Consider the following 23,844-nt stretch of genomic DNA (forward strand, 5'->3'; position numbering starts at 1 on the left):
CCTGACATTACTAAAAATAAACTAAAATAAATAATATCCATGCAGACCCATCTGGAATGTAACTTGGGTCTGGTCTTAGTGTGAGAGATTATAATATTGAAAGACCAAAGATGGAGTCAATGCGCTGCGGATGCAAGTCATGAAAAGGGTTTGTGTTAAACTCTCTTTTCTGCAACTCTGTTAGTGGCCACCAGGGGGCGGCATTGAGTCAACCTTCCCGGTTGGGGCCAAATTGCATTACCAAAGTTAAAAACTACAAGCTCAAATGAAGCTAGGGGGCTGTTTGTTGTACAGAAAATGTAAGAGTACAACCTCACGATTGTAATTCAAACAACAAATGGACAGCAGCAGTGGATCAGATTTGGTGATTCAAGCTACAGGTAGAATCATAACTTTAAATGTGATCTTGGGCTGATGTGTAATCTTATCTCTGTAAATGCAAAGTTTCTTCTCGTGCATCGCTGCTGCTGACCCTCAGCGCTGCAGTGGACTGAACCAGGCATGCAAACCGTTGACCGTGTGAAATCTTCATTAACTTCCTCTGCAGGGGCTTTATTTTCCATGTTGATGTGCTTGGCGGTGCTTTAATTTAAGCAAGTTATCAGCCCCTTGGCTCTGGTGAAACCTTGCCCAAATCTCATCACACCCACCACCCCCACAAGGGTCCCACTAATCTAATATCCTCCCCACATTACTCATTAGGGCATCTTTCTGACATTCAGTACATTCCAGCTCATCCTGATTCCTGGCCTGGGATCGCTTATCTAGACCTCTGAGATCCAAGAATTCTTTTAAATGTATTTTTACTCAAACAATATTTATGAAAAATAGCTCTTTGGTAGTAGCCTACTTAAATGGCACTTATAGCACTTTGTAGTTTGGCTCTCTTGAAATTGTACTTTTCTTGATGCTAGTTTGTATTGTAAGTCACTTTGGACAAAAGTGTTTGCTAAATGTAATGAAATATACACCACAGCTGAAAAGATGAGTCCATTAGTCAATTTGTGAAATAAGAAATACAACATTATTTTAAAAGAAAATCAAAAAAAATCTCTGGTTTTCAGCTGCTCATTAGAACAATTTGCTGTGTTATATGATTATATAACATATCTGTTTAATTAGTTAGTGGGACACAAATTTAAGAATGATCTTTGTTTTTTTTACTGTGCCGACAGCTCAGGAAAGCCCATTTTCTGTCATAGTTTCAAACCATGTGTTTCCTGCTAGTGATGTCCCATGAAGTGTAATCTGAGAAAGACAAATGTGTTTCTCTGCAGGGACGAGCTTCAAATGGTCTTGGTGGAACATTTCCACACGGTGTCACTGAAGCACCGAATGTCCAAAATGACCTCTGGTGTCCGTTTGACAGGCTCAGACCATCACGCTTACCATCACACCATTGGAACCATTATAAATTCCAGTTGGTCAAGTGTTGTGTTCATGGTATCAGAACAGGACATCATCCGTCTTAAACCAGAGAGAATACGTCCATGTTTTCATTATTGTGTGTAAGATAACCATGACTGTGATAACTTTTCTTTGTTCTTTGTTACTTTCTTACTTGTATATGAGGAGAGGAATTGTTCTATTGGCTCATTTCTCAGATTTAAATACCGGAGGAGGTGACCAACTCTAAAAACAGCTCACGAGTGATGAACACACACACACACACTGAGTTATGCTCGCTTCTCTGAAAACTGTCTATCAACTAGTGCCTCTGTTAATTCTCTTATCTCTCCAAGGCACACACACCAGCAGCAAGCAGGCTTCTCCTCCCCCGCTGCCCAGACCAGAGCCATTGACCTGCTCACACACACAGCCATATGGTACGGACAGGACGGGACTCCATACAGTAAGTAGGGGGATGGTGCCGGACACTTGGCTTTGCTGCAGTGTAAGTTAAGCAGCGCGACTCCTCTCCTCTCCTGACCGGCATTAAAGGGTTTACCCAAATTCTCAGGTATGTGTGTTATGCAGTGACGGATGGTGAAGTGAGCCACGGTGTTACACCCCTGTGCTCTCATTGATAAGCAGGTTGATTGTTTGTTCTGTTCTCGACCCACACTGGCTGCGTCTGGGTGAGTACGCAGATGTCTCTACAAATAAACACACTTTCACACACACATAAACACACACTGCCACCTTCACCTTTGCCCCCTGTGAGCCGTTATCTCTCTAGTGCAGAAATGTTGGTTTTGGCGAAGACGAGTGAGACTGAATGAACGTGTTTGATATGGACAAGTGGTTCCATTCACTATATAGTTAAAGGACTGTGGAGGTGACTATTCTAAAACAAGGTTGCATCATTATCTTCCATGCTTTTTGCCTGTCATGTTATTATTATATGGGAATCTTGAGTCCTGGATTCAGCACATTTTTTAATTGAGCTTCTTGCCCCTGGCACATTTAAACACTCAGTTTAATACAGAGAGCTCTCTTCTTGGCCGCTGCTGTCCGTCGCTGCCTCAACCTCGCTCCGACAAGGAGATGGGGAGGGGGGAGGAGAGAGAGGCCGGGGGAAGCTGTGTGTGTGTGTGTGTGTGTGTGTGTGTGTGTGTGTGTGTGTGTGTGTGTGTGTGTGAGAGAGAGAGGAGAAAGAGGGGGTTGGCTTTAGTGTGATGTGAATGGAATAGAATCAGCACGAGAGGGAGAACGAGGGAGGAGGACGGCACAAATCAACCTGCCTCTTGACTCAACCAGCAGAATAGAAGAGCCGGTAGACTCAGAGATCGGGAAGTGTGTTTGTCGTTTTATTTTTGGAGAGAGGAAGAGAACGGCAGACAGGAGGAACTGAAGGAGGGGGAGAAGGAGCCTCACCGTGGAGACAGATAGCGGACAAATGCTGTCATGGAGAGAGAAGGGGAGGGAGTCGGCAGAGAGGAACAGGATGAAACCAGGCATGGTCGAGCGGAGCTGAAATGTGGAGGTAAGGCTTTTCTTTCTGTATTGAGATCACGGACGATTCACATTCCAGCCTCCCTGTGTCCTCTTTCTGACGATAATGAATTCAGACGGGTGGATCTGCACACCGTGTATGCCACAGACCTCTGTATAGGCATGCGTCTGCTCTTATGCTCACACAATCCAACCAAAGACAATGTATGAGAGCAATAGAGGATATGAAATAATGGCTTGGCATTGCAACATCTCCATCTGGTTTGTCCTCCCTCTGCCTCTCGGCCCGCTGTGTCGTTGTCAGCTCTTTAAAAATGCATTTGACTCAGGGAGCCCTGTTTATGCCGTTTACACGCGACATTGTTGGAATCCAGCTCGCAACCTTTGTCGCATTTCATCCCCGGCCTCCCCTTCCCTCCCATCCTCCTCTCCCGACACTAACCCCCCCCCATCATCTCTCCTCTCTCTCTCTCCATTGTGCACCCTCCAACGAGGCCGGGTGGTCTTACAATCGTTGTTGTGACATTGTCAAGAAGCCACCGCGAAACCTTCGCTGGGGAACGGGCGCATGTGGCTGCGGGACTCAGAGACGAGGGCAAGGTGGAGTGGAGGCATAGATGGAGGGACACTGAGAGAATGAAAGAGAGACAGAAGATGCAGGCACAAAAAGAGGAGCAGGATTTTTTGGTGTGGTCTCAATACATATTGTCAAAGATTAAATGCAGAGGATCTGTGTGGATGAAGAGCACTGGAGCAGTGCTGCATGTGACGTGCACAAACAATGATGGCATGGAGAACCACGACTAGAATGTGGGTGTTGTTTTCAAGGTGGCAGAGAAAAATGAGGGATGCGGGAGTCAGCCCCCCCACCCCCTCACCCCCTCTCCTCCTCACCACCCCCTGCACTCTCCAGTTTAGGATGAGGCTGTGTGTTTACGAGACGTTCGGGTTTCAGGGGATGGATACGGCTGCTGGAGGGTAAGAAAGGCAGGGATGGAAAGCTGGGGAATGGAAGGAGGAGGAGGGTGGGGGGGGGGGGATTACATAAGCCAGTGCACTCAAAGGAAGGGTCATTTAATTTACATTGAGCCGCATGGCTCCTCATTCAGTGTGGTATTGGCTGTGGTTTGCATTAGCATTTGAAACAATCAAATGCAGTTTGACCTGATGGGAGGATGTGTGAGGACTGAATGTGACTTCATGGCGTTGTGTTTGTGTTGGCAGGAGGCGCAATGTTTTTCATCGGGGCAAACTTTGAATGCACCTTGTTTTACTGTAGCCACAGTCATAAGTGTGTCTGCATGAAGTGCTCTGATATCACACTCCCAACAGTATGCAGGATATTCATCCAACTTGGCTCCTGGAGACTTTTGTTCGGCTGCCATGTGATGCATTTATATAGATATAGATACATTTCAAATGAGTCAGATCCTGTCCAGCGGTGTATCGATCGGACACAAACACCATCCGTACCTTTAATCCAGAGTACTTGTGTATTATCTGACAGAGCAGGTAGAGAATCTAAATGGTATTTTAAGGCCTAATAATAGCAGAATAACTGAAGCCATTAATACACGACTTTCTATCTTTCTCCATGAAAACGTAATGATGGAAATATTTTGCCAAACAAAACTGCTTTATATATTCCCTGCTCTCCTGAAAACGTCTTTTCAAACTAATAGTTTATCAATTACTGCAAATTGTTTTAATTATTTTCCATAATTTAATCAACTCAAACAATTACATGTATGAATAGAAACAACACGTCTGCCTGCTATTAGTTAGGAGTTAGTGCTTTGTATGTGAGTGATGAGAAGAGATAAGAGATGCGTGAATTAGCTAACTATTTATTTTCATAATTTTCATGATGGATTAATCCATCCAATAGTTTGGCTGCTGACATCATAATTTCCTAGAGCACGCTGACCTTCACATTGCTTGTTTTGTCCGACCGAAACTTAAAAAAATTAGCGAATCGACACATTTCAGAAGGTGGACACACAGAATGTTTGTTTGATAAACGACTTCAACGATGAATCACTAATCCTAACGGTTGCAGTTGATTAATTGATTGAACCGTTTTTGCTCCAGTTTGGATACTTCGACATCCAGGATACGAGCACATTTAGATCTCGTCTGGACACACGTGATGGTCGGTCCTTATGAAGTTTCTGTAAGAATCCGTGAAATGCTGAACATATCCAAAAATACTTGTTGTAGTCCAAGATCATGGAAATAAACTCATATGTCTATGATCCAAAAATAGCTACATGCACAAGAGTTCTGCTTTTATCACTGCAAAAATGTACAACAGAGGGGTGTCTTGTCCCATGAAGGTCTTCTTCTGTTGTACTATTCTGGGTTGAGTAGGAGGGAGCAGAGTCAGAGAAAGCTCTTGAATCGATCGGCCTACTTTTATTTCCTGCACCAAACAAGAGAGAGAGAGAGAGAGAGAGAGAGAGAGAGAGAGAGAGAGAGAGAGAGAGAGAGAGAGAGAGAGAGAGAGTGTGTGTGTGTGTGTGTGTGTGTGTGTGTGTGTGTGTGTGTGTGTGTGTGTGTGTGTGTGTGTGTGTGTGTGTGAGAGAGAGAGAGAGAGAGAGAGAGAGAGAGAGAGAATTCAGATTTGGTGCTTGCTGTCTATCGGAGCCATTCAAATAGTCGGGGCTTATACCAAACGTGACCTCTGACCTCAAAAGACGTCCTCACTGTGGTGAAACCAAACTGTAGAGAGATATTGGGCAGCACGGTGGCTCAGTGTTTAGCACTGTCGCCTCACAGCTAGAAGGCTCTGGGTTCGAATCCCGGTCGTCCCGGGGTCGTTCCAGGTCCTTTCTGTGTGGAGTTTGCATGTTCTCCTCGTGTCTGCGTGGGTTTCCTCCGGGTACTCCGGTTTCCCCCACCATCATAAAGACATGCACCGCAGCCTTCTCCCGGTTCATATGGATAAGAATGAATGTTGGTGGTGGTCGGAGGGGCCGTAGGCGCTGATTGGCTGCCACGCTTCCGTCAGTCTGCCCCAGGGCAGCTGTGGCTACTGATGTAGCTCACCACCACCGGGACGACTGTGTGTGTGTGTGACTACTGGACTCTGTAAAGCGACTTCGGGTGCCTTGAGAAGCGCTATATGAATAAATGATTATTATTATTATTATTATTAACAAATGGTAGAAGAGAGCGTTGTTGTTTTGCCATTATAGATGCAGGTGGAGGAGTGAATAACCTTTGTTTACTTGACGCTGAATAACGATGATGACAGTCTGCTAGCGGCATCACAGCAGTGTGTCTACGACTGAGTCACTAGATCCATGTTCATATCTCCCGATGCTGTTTGTCTGCCAGGATTTAAACTTAAGCTCCCGTTGTTTGTCCTGTTGTTGTGCAGATCTATACTGTGACTCCTTAAATGACTCATCAGCTTCAGCAAACAGCTGACGACATTCAACCATCAGCCGGCTTCGCTTAACAATGCGACGTGACAAAAAAAGTTCCTCCTTTTCCCATTTGAAAGACAAGTTGTCCAACATGCTGCATAGATATACGAGGAAAGTGACTTTGATCTGAACATGTTTCAAGGTTACCGGAGAGATTTAGTTCTGGTCTGAGTCAGCATCGTATCGTTCCTCTCATTTGGAGCCATTTTGCCCGGCTGCACCCCGGCTGGCTCCCTGTGGAGCGAGGAAGGCGGTTGGACAGGCGGAGCCTCCTCCTCATCAAATGGCAGGACGCTGTCAGTGTAAGCTGACCGCCGGTCGGAATGTAACGAGCCTCCTTGTCCTTTTTTATTTGTCGAGTGTTATTTCGCTGTGGGGATAAATTAAGATGACAAATATTCAGTTAGAAGCTTTTTCTTTATCTTTTCGTGATTTAATTCTCAGTGGATAAAGAGTTGTGTTGTCTCATTTTAAACTCAAAAAAAATGTCCCTGGATCATTTTGGAACACCGACTGTCTGCACAAAACAATTATGGTAAAAATGTAAAATGACACAAAAGAATGATAGTTATTAATAGCCTTTCTGAAACCCCTCTCAAGGGTTAAAGGGTTCATCAAGAAATGAGTGCTTCAATTACAAAGAACGTAATTATTGTTGAGGAACCATGTTCCAGACCAATTTGAATAAATTAGGTTGTGATAGTTTTAATAATCAAGTGCCTAAAAATATCTTTCTTTCCACAAAACCCTAATATAATAATCCTAAAATATGTGGAAGCTGCTGCCTTCATGACATTTTCTATGTTAGCATCTGAATACTTACTTTTCTATCTTTTATATTTAGATATTATTATTATGATATGTTTATGTCATGACACGCATGCATTAAACCATTACGCTGTGCAGTGGCTGCTTCTCATTGTTCATGTTGCCATTACAGGGGAAGTACGCTCAAGGGTATTCAGAGCCTCTGAAAGCCGCCTAGGACCGACAATTCACACGAGAGCCACTTCACTTCATCCCCATAACGGCAGATAGCGTTTTTAATAAAGGCAGAACACATCCTGGCCTGAGAGGAATCAAAAAATCGAAGCTAAAGCTTGACATATTAGAGATTATCAATGTGTTTATTTACGACTGAGGCACCTCTTTGTTCTGTCACAACTATGAGGAGGAAGTTGCAACCGCAACTGTTTCATTTACACGATAAAGGCAGCGGTGATGAAGAAGTGAGAGGCGAGATCAGTTTGAGCCCGTACCTGTCAGTGGTACACTCACTGCTTCACGTCCGCTTTGAAACTAATTCCTGCCACACTGTTCCTACGTCTATGGTTGTTTTGAATGAATCCTTCCATGCAACCATTCACCGTTCACCCACCCGGCGACGCTCTGGCATGTGTTGTCATTCACGTCGTTCGAGTGCAGACAGAACCGGCTCCCTCTCATGGCGTCTCAGGAAGTCGGCCCCCATCGGCATCGCCACAGTTGGCACATTGGTGCATGAGCTGCTCATTTTTATACAGGTCAGACGGTGCAGAGCCGCTGGTGTAAATGTCACAAGCGCACCAGACAAGAGAGAGGCGGGGAGCTGGAGTAAGCGTTTGATAGCGTCTCTGATACGACCTTTTTCACATTTGGAAAATCCTGATCTTTTAAACTTCTTTTTTAAAATTTGTGACGAGCTACACACTTCATGGGAAAAGGTGGTTTTCAGTTGTAGGGGGAGAAGTGCATCAGCTAGATTTACACTCACACTTATAATAATAATTAAAGCATTCTTACAATATCACAATATCATATTCGGTGAACATCCATATGAGATCATCGCTTATCGCTAAAGTCATCAATTTAACAGTCATCTCCTTCTTGAATAAGCCTTTGAAAGTTGTGTGGAGACTTCACTGGTGCCTGAGCCGGGATAGTCAACACGAGACAGTCGTCCATTTCCCAAATTATGAGAGCAATTTGTGTTATAAGCAACACTTATTTTGAGAAACTGAAGAAACCTTTAGAAATAAATAAACGATTAGAAATGGTGATGAGCGTGGGTACTGTAAGGGCTGCAGCCATTTCATGGCATCTGGGTTACATTTCAGTGGACAATAGGGACAGTGAGGAAGTGGAGGAGGTCAACGTCTCTTCCTCTGGAAGTAGACGAGGTAGGGTAACCGTTCAGAGTGCTATTAAAGCAATATTGTGCAATCTCTTTTCCTCTGCCTCGGAGCTGGATACTCCGAGGCAGAGGAGTAACAGTGAACCGTGTCTCAACATAACAGATGCAGTCATGAAGCTGAGGGTCAGTTCCTTTCCCTGTCACCCCCCCCCCCCCCCCCACACACACACACACACACACACACACACGCACACACACACTCACACACTCGCGCGAAGAGGGCGGTCACAGGGGGACAGCTGTCCTTCCTGTCACTGTGTGGACAGTGTGCCACATGCATGAGGCTTTTATGGAGTCAGCAAAGGCACACAAAGACACACATCGCCTCACGTTCGGGCCTTAAATCTCTCCGCCGGCCCCTCCGTCGCACACGCGGCCGGCCATAAGGTGTATTTTCGGATACACAGGAAGCGGCCAGTGCTCTGCCAGCACACGCTGTTGATGTCATGGCAAATACAATGTCAAACAATAGTGCAAGTTAGGTACTTTCTTCTCCTGTGGTAGAACGTAGGTTATAGAAACAATAGCGCTTCAATGTGTATTTGCGGCTGCATCAGTCTTCGGTTGTTCTCTTTATTACAAGAGGAAGTTAGGTTTTAATATGGACAATACTAGAGAGGGAACCTTTCTGAGCATACTTCCTTTGCATTTTCTGAAGGGGGAGGTCCACTGAATAGGCGAATGAAAGAGTGCAAACTGCACTGATTTGTGAAATATTCACATTTGCAAGCCAGCGTCTTATTTTTCGTCTCTTTACAATAAACTTTGAAAAATAGCTGAAACTGCCCCGGCCGTCACTGAAGTGACACGGTAGATGACCTCAACCGGAGTGGTTTACTGTAAGATGCGAGGCACACATGCACAAAAGAAATCAGACACACTCTTGGATATAAATCATAACAAATCAGCACCGTTTTGTGTGCGTCCCAGACGGTGCGAGAGTGGACAAGGGAGCGACCAACCAATGAATAATTAACATCTTGGTAACCCTCGTCCCCTTTCGTCCAGCTTCAGAAATAATTTATTAGGCAGAATACTTTATTTTCATATTTTGAAGGCGGACAGCTCTCCTTGAAATTAAAGTTAAATGCTTGTGTGGAGATGATAAATGATCCCACTCTCGAACCCAGAGGGAGGTTTGACGTCCACATACAACCACAACAACCGCCCTATCAGCAGAGCTGAGGCAGATTAAGACAACATTGTGCTGATTGGTTCTTTTGAACATTTCTACTGGTTAAATGATTTTCCTCTCCAGACTGGTTGGAGCTAATCATGCTCCTTCCTTGAAATGGAAAAAGGAAATAGCTCTTTTTTTCTCCAGACAGATTAAACCTAAAATATCCAATTAACATCAGGATGCCAAAACAAAAACTGACAAGAGAAATGTGTGGATGGTTTTAAATGTTCCATGTTGTGATGCTTCAGTCAACATCTATGTGCAGGGAATCATCACAACTTCATTAAATGGTGTCACCGCTTTTCTGTTATGTCATAGCATCCTTTAAAGTGTTACTAGACCAGGAAATGAAAAAGCAACAGTGAAGTAATAGTGATGTGTGTCACATGTGTGTCATATCTCAGGCAAATTGTTTGTAGAATTGTTCTGACAGATGGGAAGTGAACGGTTATCAATGGCGTGATCAAACTGAAGCTTACAGTCATACACAGCTCGAGTGCCAGTGTCTGTCGGTGCATGTTATTGCTCTCAATAATGAATTCCTTCAAAACACCTGCTCTTTCTCCTGCCACCTTGACCGCTATCCTCTTTTTTTTTATATATCAGCCCGTTGAACACAGGATGCTAGGGATGCAGGCTTATGTGTCTTTGGGGACCAATAGCTTAGACTAACGTTTGCAAACTGTTTGAAAAAAAAAAAGGGAGATAAAGCACATTACAAAAAAAGAGAGTGCTGCAGTACCATCCACTTTAGCAGCCTCTGGACTTGGCCCAGTTCACTGTCCGCAGTGTGGTAAAGGGGGGTTGGTGTTGTAGATTATAGATGCCGAGAGCAATTGTTGGCTATTAGAATAAACCTGTTTTCTGAATCAGATCTAGGCACATTTATTCATATTTACTTTCTCTAAAGCTTTGCAGTCAGTTCAGTGTCACACATTCAGCAGCAACCTGATCTCAACTGTAACATAACAGGGTTGCGTGGGATCAATACATGAGAGTGAGACTGAGCCTGGCTTTAAATTTCCCAAAATCAATCACTATTAGGAGTTGATTTAGACCTTGTGGTTAAGAATCGGCAAGGCAGCTTTTAACTACAAGGGTGGACAGTGACACTGCAGCAGCTGACCTCCGGACTGCAGTGAGGCTGGACGTCTACTCGCTTGGTTAGATATTCTCCGAGGTGCAGTAACCCGGACGTTGGTGTACGAGATAGTTCCTCCATCTTTATGTATCATTCTAATGCCACGCTTCAAAACGATCTGCTGCTTTGCATGGCCGCTTGCATAACGATGCGGTGTGTTTCACAACGTCAGTCTTCAATTCTGACGAAGAAATGAAGCACGACATGAAATTGCAAGTCTGAATAGTTGCTGCAACTTGATGCGATGGAGTTGATACGGCTGCAGTAAGCGCACGACCTTTGTCACTGATCACATCTTATTGCTGCTAAGCTGTTAAGCCGATTCCCGCAGCTTCACCTGAATACAGTTCTCAATCGTCTATATCGGGACACGATCTTTCTTTCAATGTTGTTCTTCAAATGACATCAGCGTTAATTCTGATAAAAGCACACGCGCTGAGGTTAAGTCAACTTCAGTTCCTGGCAGAAAGCTGCTCATTCATGCTGCAGTGTAGCAGCCGGTCTGCTGTGGGAGGGTTGATTAGAAACGATGACGACACCCATCCTCCCAGGGTTCAGAAGTCAGCCATCTCTTCCTGTTTCACAGGACGCAGACTTTCATGAGCGGCAGCAAAATAAGTCAAGCAACCTCGACTTCCCCAAAACAGTGTATGTTTAATAGTACTCGTCTCCGACTTCAGTTTGTGTGCGGACATTGTACACCAGGGGCCCATTAACCTTGTCCTGGATTTAACACGGAAGTGGACCTCGTTCACCGTCATCTGTTAAATCATGGACGTGCAAAGGGAATCTGGTCCAGAAGAATAAAGTATTAACAGTATTCTAAAATATATAATCCTTATAATCCTGGAGTTGCCGCTCCATAGTGCCATCTCACATTTCCCTTTCTGCTCCGAGGGTTTCAGGATGACCCCACGCTGTCTCCAGCTCTGATGGACACCGTGGCGCTCATCACACAAAGAAATTGATTTTTCGGCACTAAAGAAAAGTCTAGGACACCTCGAGCATCAGAGCACAACACACTGATAATTACTGTCCACTGGCTACTGACGAAGAGATCTGAGATGCAAGATTAAACACTGCTGTCTCCATGCATTATTGAGCTTCTCTGGGATGGAGACTGGCTGTGGTCCCGTGAACGGTGGGCAGCATCCTCCCAAGTATTTTAGGAAACGCTCCAAGTCTTTAAAAATGATCCTGGAGAGCATCAGCTGCATGTCTGGGTCCTCTGTTCAGGACCGATCCTGTGACGGAAAAGAGAAACAAAGACACTGTGTTATTATGTTTGGTTATTTAAATTGATGCAATGCTTTGAATCAAAGTGCACAGCCAACACTGTCTGCACAGCTTTTGAGAATACAGCTGCTTTTATGAAATGACCTGACCACAAGGAAACATGTCAGAGTTAATTTGCATGGTGAATCTGCTTCAGTGAGTGTGGACGCCAGGAGATTCTGATGATTTCAGTGAATTGAATATGGCATAACTACCAGATCATGGAGATCATCAAATGGTTTTCAGTTCCTCTGCAAAGTCGTTTAATACAACGTGTTTGAGTGATCCCTGCTAAGCAGCCCGATGAAGGGCTCGAGTTTCAGTGGATGTAGCGGTGGAGTTGTGGCTCAGGAAGCATCAGAGGTCATGCACAGTTTTCATCATGGAGATATAAGTCCTGTGAACGTGGGGGAGTGCATGCAACCGTCACTGTGCACAGTGTTTTCTTCCTTGTACAGGAGGAAGGAGAGTTGGTGTGTGTTACTACCAGATATCTGACCAAAGTAACGTAAATAGCATTCATACCAGTATGGCAAGTGACATACTTTTTTTAATGTTTTCTTATTATGGACTTATTATGTTAGGCATTATTCCAAATAATGACTCTTCTAATCTTGCTAAGTTTCAGGCAGTTTTCAGCTGCATTCAAATAAGATGCAGATATTGCACAGGTTTCCTTTAGTCCAACAAGCCAAAGCATTGAGAGAGATCCATACTGACATTGTGATATTGTGTCCTGTTCTGGTAGAAAACAGCAAGATGCAGCATCATCACAGAAAAAGCCAATCAGAATTCAATGCACGCTTTTAAAAAAACAGCTTCCTGTTGCTGTTTATTGTCTCAAGCCTTCACAATGCCATTTGCTTTTATTGGCACTTAGTCAGTCCTGCTATTACGAAATGATCCATTTATGATCGTGTTTAGTTTAAGCCAGACTGATATAAACTCGTAAAACTGATCAGTTAGAAGTACCCTGGGAAAACATTAAGATGGCTATCAATTATGTATGTGGGGGGCGTTTCTAGGGTATTTTTCTGGATCAAAAGGTAGTTGTTAAAGGGAAAAAAGGTTTTCTGCTTTTGAGTTAGGAGGATGCACGACGACATTTAAAATGGTCATGCTAATGCATGCAGCAGAAAGTATAATGAACAATAGGTTCCCAAATAAATTGAGCTGAAACTTGAGGGGGTGGGGACCAAGCGCTTCGGTTCCTCTTCACTTTGTGCTGCTATGTAAGATACATCACACACTTCTCTATAGCGGGAACAGACACACAGGACACACACTTGTATTCAAAGGATAGCCAGTGTGAATGTGGTTGTCATCTGTGTTGTACAGGCTGGGCCAGTGCAGATTTTGCATATCAGTAATGGTAAGACAATCTCTCCTCTTGCTGATAGGTTGTCTCCTTTTACACAAGGTACCATTTTCTGCACTTGATTCGGATTCCAAGGGAATGTGTGTATGACCCTCACGCATCTGTATACACAGATAAAAAAGAAAGTAATAACACTCCTGGATCGATGCTGAAACAGCAAACGGATAATATACACGAGGATGTTGCAAATAACTTGATCCGATTTCTGTGCGATTCCTCTTTAAAGTCAGTTACAGTTCAGTCCTGACCAGTTAGGAACGGAAAGAACAACTGAGGACATTTAATAATAATAATAACAATGCATTAAATGTATATAGGGCTTTTCAAGGTACTCAAAGACACTTTAGGCAAGGCAAGTTTACTTGCATTGCACATTTCAACAAGTCAATTCAAAGTGCCTCCCATAGAACCATTTAAAAGCATCAATACATAATGCCAAGGAAAACAAGATTACAAATAGAATACAAGTTGCAGTGCAGTTTAAGTAATAAAATGCAGTAGTGAGATGCAGAAATTTATTAATATCCTTACATCTGGTTCAATTAAAGGCTACAGCAAACAGAAACGTCTTTACATCTGGATTTAGAGGAGCTCAGGGCCTCTGAGGGTTTCAGCAGACCTGCAGCTTTTAGGGACTTTGTTCCAGATATGTGGAGCAGATAAACTGAACTCTGCTTCTTCATGTTTAGTTCTAACTCTTGGTTCAGAAAGTAGACCGGTGCCAGACGACCTGAGGGGTCGGGATGGTTCATCAGGTAGCAGCAGATCACAATGTAGGCCCTCAAACATTCAGTGCTTGATAAACCAGCAGGATTTTAAAGTCAATTCTTTGTTGGACAGGAAGCCAGTGCAAAGAGCACAACATGTAGTAATAATAATAATAATAACTTTATTTATATAGCACCTTTAAAAACAAAATTTACAAATGTATGCCGTAGTTTTATTTTGGTACCACTATTTAAGAGTATTTTGCTCTTTTTTTAATCTAAAAGGAAATGAACGCTTGGCAATAAGATATGTGTAGACTGCACACACAATGAACATGGCTACTGCATACATAGGTTTATTGATACACTCAGATTAGCACTTCAGTGGCACTTAAATGGCTCTTACTTATGGTACTTTTGTAGTTTGACTATCTTGAAGAAATGTTACTTTTTGTATTCTTGTTGTTCTTAGTTTGTACTCTTGGTTGAATGCACTTATTGTCAGTCGCTTTGGATAAAAGCGTCTGCTAAATGACATGGAATGTAATTTAACTCATGAGACTAAGAGTCTTCAGCTAGTGGCCCTATGAGACGATCCTTAGGCCCTGAACACAGAATGCTAGTAAAATGGCGACGGGCATTGATGAGACTGATGTGTGAGGACTGAGGAACATCACACAAGTTGTAGATTTGTTGGACAAATCGGAGCCATTTTACCCGTTGAGTAGAGGAAACAATAAGGCACTTGTGGACTGGATATCACATCGAAAGAGGGTGGCACTATTTGGGTTGCTATGGAAACAAGGACTGACTCATGGGTCGGGGGTCTTAAGAAGCTCAAGAATATGTGATTTGTACAAAGGCGTGAGTGATAAGTGTCCACGTTCAGTGTGTTGGGGGAGAGCAAGAGAGTTTCTGGTCATCTTTCTGTTGGAACAGCATGAATTCAATCTGTGATTTGTTTTTGTAAAAAAAAAAAAATGAATCTGCTGCCAATAACCTCCACTCCCACTTTGAGACAGCGGAGAAAATACGTCGCTCACACCTTTTCAAGGCATTGTGACACATGCACCTGATGCGGCGCCTCCTCATCGTATAGATATGCAGAGGCTAACGTCATTTGTGCCCACATGGGTCATGATGTTCGAGACCATTTGCAGGATCCCAGAAAGGAGCGGCACCATGAGCAGGGTTTTAATGTCAGCAGCTCTGGCACCACACAGACCGTGCACAGAGGCTTCTTTATGCGAGCGTGCTCAGTGCGTCAGATGGGGAACCACACATGGACAGAAAAGTCTCGAATCGTCATCACTACTTCTCTTTATCATTGGAAGCAAACAACAGAATCAAGCCTCGAGTTCGTGAAAGTCATTTTATTGTCCAATGTTACACATATTGTTCAATCATATATGATCTATTTGTAATATCAGCCATTCATTTAAATGTTTGGCACTTATTTTATCTGCATACACAGGAGGCCCAGAGCTACCAGCTCATGTCCTCTGTATTGTTTGCACATGGTGATTATTTTAAAGCAGATAATGAGTCTTTATTGGTACATTTTTTCTAGGTCAGTAAGATAAAATAACAGGTTATAGTCTTTCTCCACCAGCGTGACATTCTTGGCATTGAACATAATTATTTAAGGCTTCAGAAGTTCAACAAATAAAATATGATCTAAATTTAGATTGTTTTGATTGGTAGGTTAGGGTTGAATCCTCACCGGCCCCGCACACGTACACCTGAATGCCTGTTTCCGATATGTAAACCGGTTTGATAGTCCCTTCTTGTATTAATATTTAGATGTATTTTGATTTTTTTATGTATCTTCCAATATGTGCTCATCTCCATGAAATGCTGGGGTCTCCAAGCTCTGCCGGGAAGATTGCGTGGACAGATTCATGTCAATGGTTCTAATCTCAACATGCTTGTTTCATTCTTCATAGACTTTCATACATAAATGTCACACAACTCGGGCGGTTGTTATTTCAAAGAAAACAAGTGAAAAGTTACAGCTTCAAATCCAATATATGATATTGTTTTGTTTTTTTAAAGCTTTAATTTTAGTGCTCCAGAACAAATACTTGGATGACTGTTGTTCTCCAAGACCAATATTACTGACTATAATGAGAAAACAGGCACACAGGACAATGCTGAAAGTGATCAAATGCATATACAACAATGGCGTGCGACAAAGCATTTCCCCTTGTTAAGGAGCAGACATGATCCACTGCAGTATTAACAAACACCTTGAGAAAAGGGCTCAAGCAGCAGGCAGCAACACTTCCTGCTAACCTTGAGCCCTCAAGTGTCCCCAAATGTCTTCTCGAGTATATAGATGCATGTCATCAACACACATCGGCATACAATCATCGCAACACCTTTTTAACTCCTGCTAACCTCTGATAACTTACTCGACCTTCATATTTGGTCCACAGCTTTTTAAAATGTATTTCTCTTTACAGCAAAATGGAAACGTCTGCTCAAAAGGAGTGAGGGCAGAGTGTGAGAGCAGGCAAGAAAGGGAAACAAAGATTTCTTGTGACTTCCTCACTTTACTCTATAGCATTGTGTGTGTGTGTGTGTGTGTGTGTGTGTGTGTGTGTATGTGTGTGTGTGCGTGGCTCTGCACCTGCTCTTTAGGCTGCAAGCACGAGAGAGGAGATGCAAGCGAAAAGCTAGACAGGAAGAAGCCTCGTACCTTATTGAGAGCGACCAAAGGTTTCAGCTTCAGTTGATTGACGTCAGCTTGGTGGTGCATCCGCGACACATTAATGACTGAAACTGGCTGATTTGGATTTGTACCTGACACAAAAAAACACTTTTTTGGTAAGTTGCAGTCAAAACTTACAACAATTAATTGTTTACGGACTTTAAAAAAAGGAAGCACATTGCTAACTCTTAGTGAAAGTATTTGATCCAATATACTATATTGGTAGTTCTTTACAATGTGTCTGTTGTTGTTGTTGGTCTTTATATATACTTTGATAAATGCTGGTGTAGGAGTGAACTAACAAAACGGTGTCTGTTAGTGTGTGAACGTATGTGAGGGTGGGAGACGGTTTACACGTACTTCTCATGTGTTGGCAGAGTGAGCCAGGAAGTCCCCCTCCCCTTTGTCAATACTGTCTATTGTGAGCGCGTGCAGGCTGGATGTGGAGAGCATTAATCCCGCTATGAAACTATTTAGGGAACTTTTGGAACGGACATTTTTGAAAGGAAAGAAAAATAATGAAAGAAAGTCGAGGTACAAGGCATTACTCAACAATAGAAGATGTCAGACCCGCCTGTTGCTTTATTTGAGCAACTCAATACTTGTTTATCAAAAAGCCTTTCTTCTCAACAAAAAGGTTCTGTGTACTAACTGACAATCTGCTATCGGCTGAAAATAAAACTGACAATTTAAGATAATAGCCTCGTGAGTAAATGATGGAGGGAAATTCATCTAGCTGTAGATGTTTTATATGACAGGTATGTGCTCCTGTGTACGCTGGGTTGTGTTGACTTGAGTCTTAGTTTTGGTTTTATTCATGCTGTGATTTTGTTTTTCGTTTTTTTAAATATTGTCTGTCACTGTTTTATGTTGTATTGTATGGAACTTTGTGTGACGTGCTGCTGCTGCTGTCTTGGCCAGGACACTCTTGTAAAGGAGATTTTTAATCTCAATGAGGCATTTCCTGGTTAAATACATTTTAAAAAATGTAAAAATAAAATAATAAAAAAATGACGTTAAAAAAGACATTTCTTTCTCTCTTCTTTTAATCGCAGGTGGCCAGTGGACCTGACCAAAAGCAAAGCAGCGGGCACTGAGGGGTGCAGACGAATGGATGCCATGTTAGAGAGGTTGACAGAGCCTCTGCTACAAAGAGGACTCGGGCTCCAGTGAGGATCCTCTCATCCTTCTTCTTAAGGAACTCAACTGGAGTACAACCAAAACACAAAAGCACATCTCGATGGACCCCTGCAACCAGACACAGATGAATATTCTCCTCATTCTTTTTCATTTACACGCAAGAACTAGTTGACTTGGGATAAAGTGTGGCACCTCACAGTCCATGGGTTGAGAACATTCAACCGTCTCAAGTGGTGTGAATGAGGACTATATTGTTGGTTTTTCATCTTCGTGTGCAGTGCTCCCGTCTCACACCGGCACCATAGAGACCAGGACGGCGTTTTACTGGGAGAGCAGAGAGCTCTGCACCAGAGTGGAGAAACCATTGTTGGACCGGAGTCTGTCCTTCAGGCACCATGCAGTCAGATGACCTCTTCATCCGCAAGTTTCGCCGCCAGAACATGCGGCCGCCTATTGCCACCGTCAACTTTGACACCAACCGGGAAGCGGGTCTCGTGGAGTGGCCGCCAAGGAGGGAGGCTGATGGAGCCGAGGATGACAGCCTCACTCCGAGCCGCGTGGGCCTGACGCTGAGGTCGGTGGGCCGCGGCCACATCATGCAGAGGAGCAACAGCGATGTGACCTTAGGAGACTTGGACTCCTCCGGGAAGGCAGGGGGGAAAGCAGCTCGAGTGGTTGGTGAGAAGGTGGGTGCGGGGGCTCAGGGCGATGGGGGTGTGCTTCTACACAGGGAATACGGCAGCCTGTCCTCACTGGAGAGACAGACTCAGGCACAGGAGCCACACACAGACGACCAGGGGCCCCTGAGTCCAAATGCCCTTCGCTTCAAAGACCCTTTCCTGCTCTTGGGCCTGCAGGGCAACCCTCCAGAGCCTGATGGATTCTTTCGGGGTCTGTTGGTTTCCACGGGGGACTCCGCAAAACCCGCCAAGCCGCCGAAGCCTGAAGGTCTAAGTAAGAAGACCAAACCCCCTCAGATCCCTCAACCGGGTCCATATGACAACATTGGGGGCGGAGCCTGGGTGAGGAACTTTGCCCACTACGATGTCCAGAGCATCCTGTTTGACCTCACCGAGGCGGCCACAAACAGAGACAGCATCGGACGGAAAAAGAATATCACCTCAGGGGCTTCGGCCGCCTCCCAACTGCGGCCCCTCTCCCAAGCCACCCCGTCCTCACCTGCACAGGGCGGGGGAGGCAACGGGGTGAACGCAGATGACCCCGAGCAGTCGCTGCTGCTGGACGAAGGCGATGGCAACGATAACGAGCTCCTGCTCAGCTGCCCCCACTTCCGCAATGAGACGGGGGGAGAAGAGCAGGTGGGTCTCGGTCAATCCCAGGAGAGGCGGGGGCTCTGGTCGAGCCTGAGAACCCCCAACGATGCGGTGTCGGTCCTGGAGGAGCCCAGAGAGAGTCACGTTCAACAGCAGGGCAAGAGCAACTACTTCATAGAGCATGCAGATCTGGGAGCTCAATACTACCGCAAATACTTCTACATGAAAGGTATGTGTCGTGAAACATCAAGTTTTTTAAATTTCTCATCTTAGAATTTATGGACTGTCCAAAAATAATTGAAGAAGAAGGGAAGAAAATGGGGTCGGGTCATGTATTCATACATTAAGGTGGAGGGTACCAAATGAAAAAGAAGAATACAAAAGAATATATTTGGCCATTTAAAATAAAAATACAAATACATGATTCAGACCCCCCCCCCCCCGCCCCCAATGCAGTCACACTTTAATTTGGCTGTATTGTCATTGCAGAACACCAGAACTTCTTCGGCATGGACGACCGCCTCGGCCCAGTGGCCATCAGTTTCCGTCGAGAGGAGAAGGAAGGAGCTCAGTACAATTACAGAATCATCTTTCGCACCACAGAGGTAAACTGGCACTTTTCTACCCTCAAAGCTCTCCTCGATGTCAGTGTACGTGAACTGGCTTCGCCTGGATGTGATGACTGTGAATCGTCTCCCCAGATGAAGACACTGCGAGGGTCCATCTTGGAGGAGTCCGTTCCTTCTGCCGCTCGTCACACGACCCCTCGAGGCCTGTCTCCCAAGAGGCTGCTGGAGTTCATCATGCCTGAACTGAACCTGCACTGCCTCCGCTTGGCTTCAAACTCCCCCAAGGTCAGGGACACCCTGCTGAAGCTGGACGAACAGGGGGTGAGTAAGGCGACTTCTACCGAAGGCTGTCGGAGAGAAAGCTTTTCAGGACATGGGGTCGTGACCGATAGCAGCAGAGAGCAACATGTTTCATATTAATGCTGAGAAGTCTACTCCTCCACAGTGATCAATCAGGTGCTTTTACATATGAAAGTGCACTTATTTGATCTGTTCATTCTTCTCTCATCTTCCTCTGCCACCATGGTTACTTTTTACTCATCATTATGTCTTTTTATTGTCTAACAGTGCGCACAATATAACGGGCTCGATAAAGGGCTGTACTTCTTCAGTCTGCATTGTTTTACACAGTGCCCTTTTATTTTGTCTGGTTTTCCTTTTCCTTTCTAATATCCCTAATTATTTGTGTAATAATTTACAGACCAAAACTATTTTTAGAATTCAATCAAATGTTTTCCCATTAATGATTAATATCTCCAGTTGAAATGTCCAACGTAATAACAATTGTTTGTCATATGTTCTTGGACGAACAGAGTGAAACAAATTAGATCAGAAGATTAGCAAATCTTCAAGGTCGAGAAACTGTGACCGAAGGGATCTTTATACTGCTGATCGCTTAAATACCTAAGCCATATCTCATTCATTTAAACTTTATTTTGCAAAAACTGCTGACCATTTAAACCGACTCACCCACACACACACACACACACACACACACACACACACACACACACACACACACACACACACCACCTTTGAGGTGAGCTACTTTAGAAAAAACTTCAATGTATTAAATTCTCAGTTTGAAGCATGGAACATGAGGAGGATTTCTGAGTTTAATGGTGTAATATATACTTTGCATGTGTGTAAGTCACATTTAAAGTATACGTCATCTCAGACAAGCGTTTTCGCTGTGAAGTAAGATGACAAATGATCAGGAAGCCTCGTCAGGTGAAAGGTCATGCCAGGATCATTATAAACTCCGTTTTTTCTCTGTCTTCTAATCTAGCTGAATTTCCAGCGAAAGGTTGGGGTGATGTACTGCCGGGCCGGGCAGAGCTCAGAGGAAGACATGTACAACAACGAGAGCTCGGGCCCGGCGTTTGAACAGTTCCTGGATCTGCTCGGGGACCGTGTGCGGCTGAAGGGCTGGGAGAAGTACAGAGCCCAGCTGGACAACAAGAGTGAGCTGCACAATTACGCACCACGCCGGCATCTATTGGCTGTATCTCACCTTGTCCCAGGGCCATTATCCGAAGGGCATCAGTGCACCACTCAAAGCCCAAGATAACTCCTATCTAGCCGCATGTAATCTGAGTAATGCCTGCAAAACAGCATCGTCACTGCTGATTATCTCAGAGCTGTTTTACCCTCAGTGAGTGGCAGAGAACAGCAAATGAGACAGATTTCCCCCCGACTGTGACAATTTGAGTTTTAGCTTTCATTCAGAGAACGTCGCCTAACTTTGCTAAATCGCTATATGTCTTTCTCCCCGTGTGATGTGTGTGTCGTGTGCTTGTGTAGCGGACTCAACTGGGACACATTCCCTCTACACACGCTACCAGGACTATGAGATTATGTTTCACGTGTCGACTATGCTGCCCTACACAGCCAACAACACGCAACAGGTACAAATAACACCCATATCGATTTCAACAGAGATTTGATGTATGATTTTTTTTCAAAGCCGAGTTTTCACCGCTATTCGTAAAATACACTTGCATCAGTCTTGGTACAGCCTTCATTTCCCATCGTTGTTCAGACTTCATGCGTTTGTAAACGCTTTAGACAAAAGCTTCTGTACTCAACTGCAACAAGCATGATATAAAAATCCTGCCCCCCAATGTCCACTCCCACCGCGGAGGTAGTGACAGTCGTCTCTCAGGCAGGCTTCCTGTTCATCAGACTGTCAGCTCCTTAAATTAAGTTTATGGTTTAAGAGTCTGGACATGCCATTTCAAGAAAGTTTAAATAAAACAAAACACAAAGTGACAAAGTGAAAAGGTATTGACCAAGCCCTTAGATGCTGTCTGCTTTTTGGCAGCACCAGTTTGTGATGCATTAATATATTGATAAAGCTGTCAATTACCAGCATTTGCTTTTATGATTTTACCAATTTGATGTACAGTAGTTGTTGTCATTGAAACTACTCCCCCTGGGGACAGAAAATCAAAGAAAATACATATAATCAACAAATGTGTACTTATACATGCAGTCAATAATGTAGCTTCAGCATCACCAGTGCATCCAAAAATAAAATGGCATGCATACAACACATCGAAAACAGAAACATTGAAATGGGTTGATAAGTAAATGATAACACATATAATTACAATACTAGTATATATAAAACATGGCAAACTGGTGCCTGCTTCTTTAATGAATCTCTCTGTGTCTCTGTTTTGCCTCTCCAGTTGCTGAGGAAGCGACACATCGGTAACGACATTGTAACGATCGTGTTCCAGGAGCCCGGCGCCCTGCCCTTCACGCCAAAGGCCATCCGCTCCCACTTCCAACACGTCTTCATCATCGTTCAGGTCCATGAGCCCTGCACCGACAACACCTATTACAGGTCTGATCATACATCTTGTACGATGTTGTAAATAAATACATCTCTTTCTTTCATAAAGGACATAGCTCTTTTTCCATGTTGAAGTCTGTTGAGACTATAATCTCGTGATCGGCCACTGGGTTTTATGTGTCAGGTAGTGGACAAAAATAAGTTCTGGGCTGAAAGGAAAACACAAAATAATAGATCATAGACAATTTGACTGAATATGTTATTCATGATATGCATGTAAATCAATATAAAGATGATCTAAAGATCTCATACATCTTAGGAGGAAACACAACTCTGTGCTCCACTGAAGCCGGTTGAGTGTCAATGTTTGTTATTCTGGAGAGCACTAGTCCACAGTCAAGCTCTGAAAAACAAGACATAGATTGAATGCATCTTCTGCACTCTCTCTCTCTTACCCGAGCGTTCCTGTTTTCCTCTCTCCCTCTCAGGGTGGCTGTGACACGCTCTAAAGACATGCCATTATTTGGCCCACTCTTCCCGAAGGGCGCTCGATTCCCGAGCTCTGCCGCCTTCAGAGACTTTCTCCTGGCGAAGGCCGTGAATGCTGAAAACGCTGCCGAGAAGTCCGAGAAGTTCCGCTCCATGGCCACCCGCACACGGCAGGAATACCTGAAGGACCTGGCGGAAAACTATGTGACCACCACACCGATCGATTCCTCCACCAAGTTCCCCCTGCTCTCTCTGGGCGGCAAGCGCAAAGACAAGCTGAAGGGCGCCAAAGGGGCCGAGCTGCACGGCGCTGGGGCGCTGGTCTGGGCCGTGATGGTCAACGGGGGAGACGATGGAGAGTCTGGAGAACTGCGGCTCCCCTGTCTGCTTGGGGTGTCTGCTGAGTCGGTGGTGCTCATTGAGAGGTGCACACGCAGGGTGGTGTTCAACTGCTCCTGTCGAGATGTCATCGGCTGGAAGGCGGTAACAGCGACGAAGGAGGGGGGGCCCTGCTTGGATATCTTCTACGAGCGCGGGGAGTCTGTGTCAATCACTGTGATGATGGAGAGCCAGGGGGAGGATATACGAGAGGTGGTGCAGAGGCTAGAGGTGGGTGACTGTGTTTGGATTTTGGGTTTTGCAGCGTCTGGTTTATTTCTTTCCGATTCATTCATCTCCT

At 44.4% G+C, this 23,844-nt stretch overlaps 1 protein-coding gene across 6 annotated transcripts in view; it reads left to right on the top strand.

Annotated features, from left to right (window-relative positions):
* Positions 1-1,769: 1,769 nt before the first annotated feature.
* The window catches only part of zmp:0000001168 (signal-induced proliferation-associated protein 1), a 32,423-nt gene continuing 10,348 nt past the window's right edge, over positions 1,770-23,844 (top strand). For 3 of the 6 annotated variants that reach the window (XM_056408467.1, XM_056408500.1, XM_056408508.1), the window contains exons 1-8: positions 2,634-2,926; positions 17,949-19,536; positions 19,797-19,912; positions 20,009-20,197; positions 21,165-21,339; positions 21,680-21,783; positions 22,570-22,727; positions 23,165-23,774. In XM_056408467.1, the coding sequence (XP_056264442.1) occupies positions 18,429-19,536; positions 19,797-19,912; positions 20,009-20,197; positions 21,165-21,339; positions 21,680-21,783; positions 22,570-22,727; positions 23,165-23,774 (2,460 nt within the window). In that variant the 5' untranslated portion in view covers positions 2,634-2,926; positions 17,949-18,428. The other 3 variants (XM_056408491.1, XM_056408483.1, XM_056408475.1) reach the window with 3 other exon arrangements.

Source organism: Pseudoliparis swirei, chromosome 3 (assembly GCF_029220125.1).
Source record: "Pseudoliparis swirei isolate HS2019 ecotype Mariana Trench chromosome 3, NWPU_hadal_v1, whole genome shotgun sequence".
NCBI classification, from domain to species: domain Eukaryota; kingdom Metazoa; phylum Chordata; class Actinopteri; order Perciformes; family Liparidae; genus Pseudoliparis; species Pseudoliparis swirei.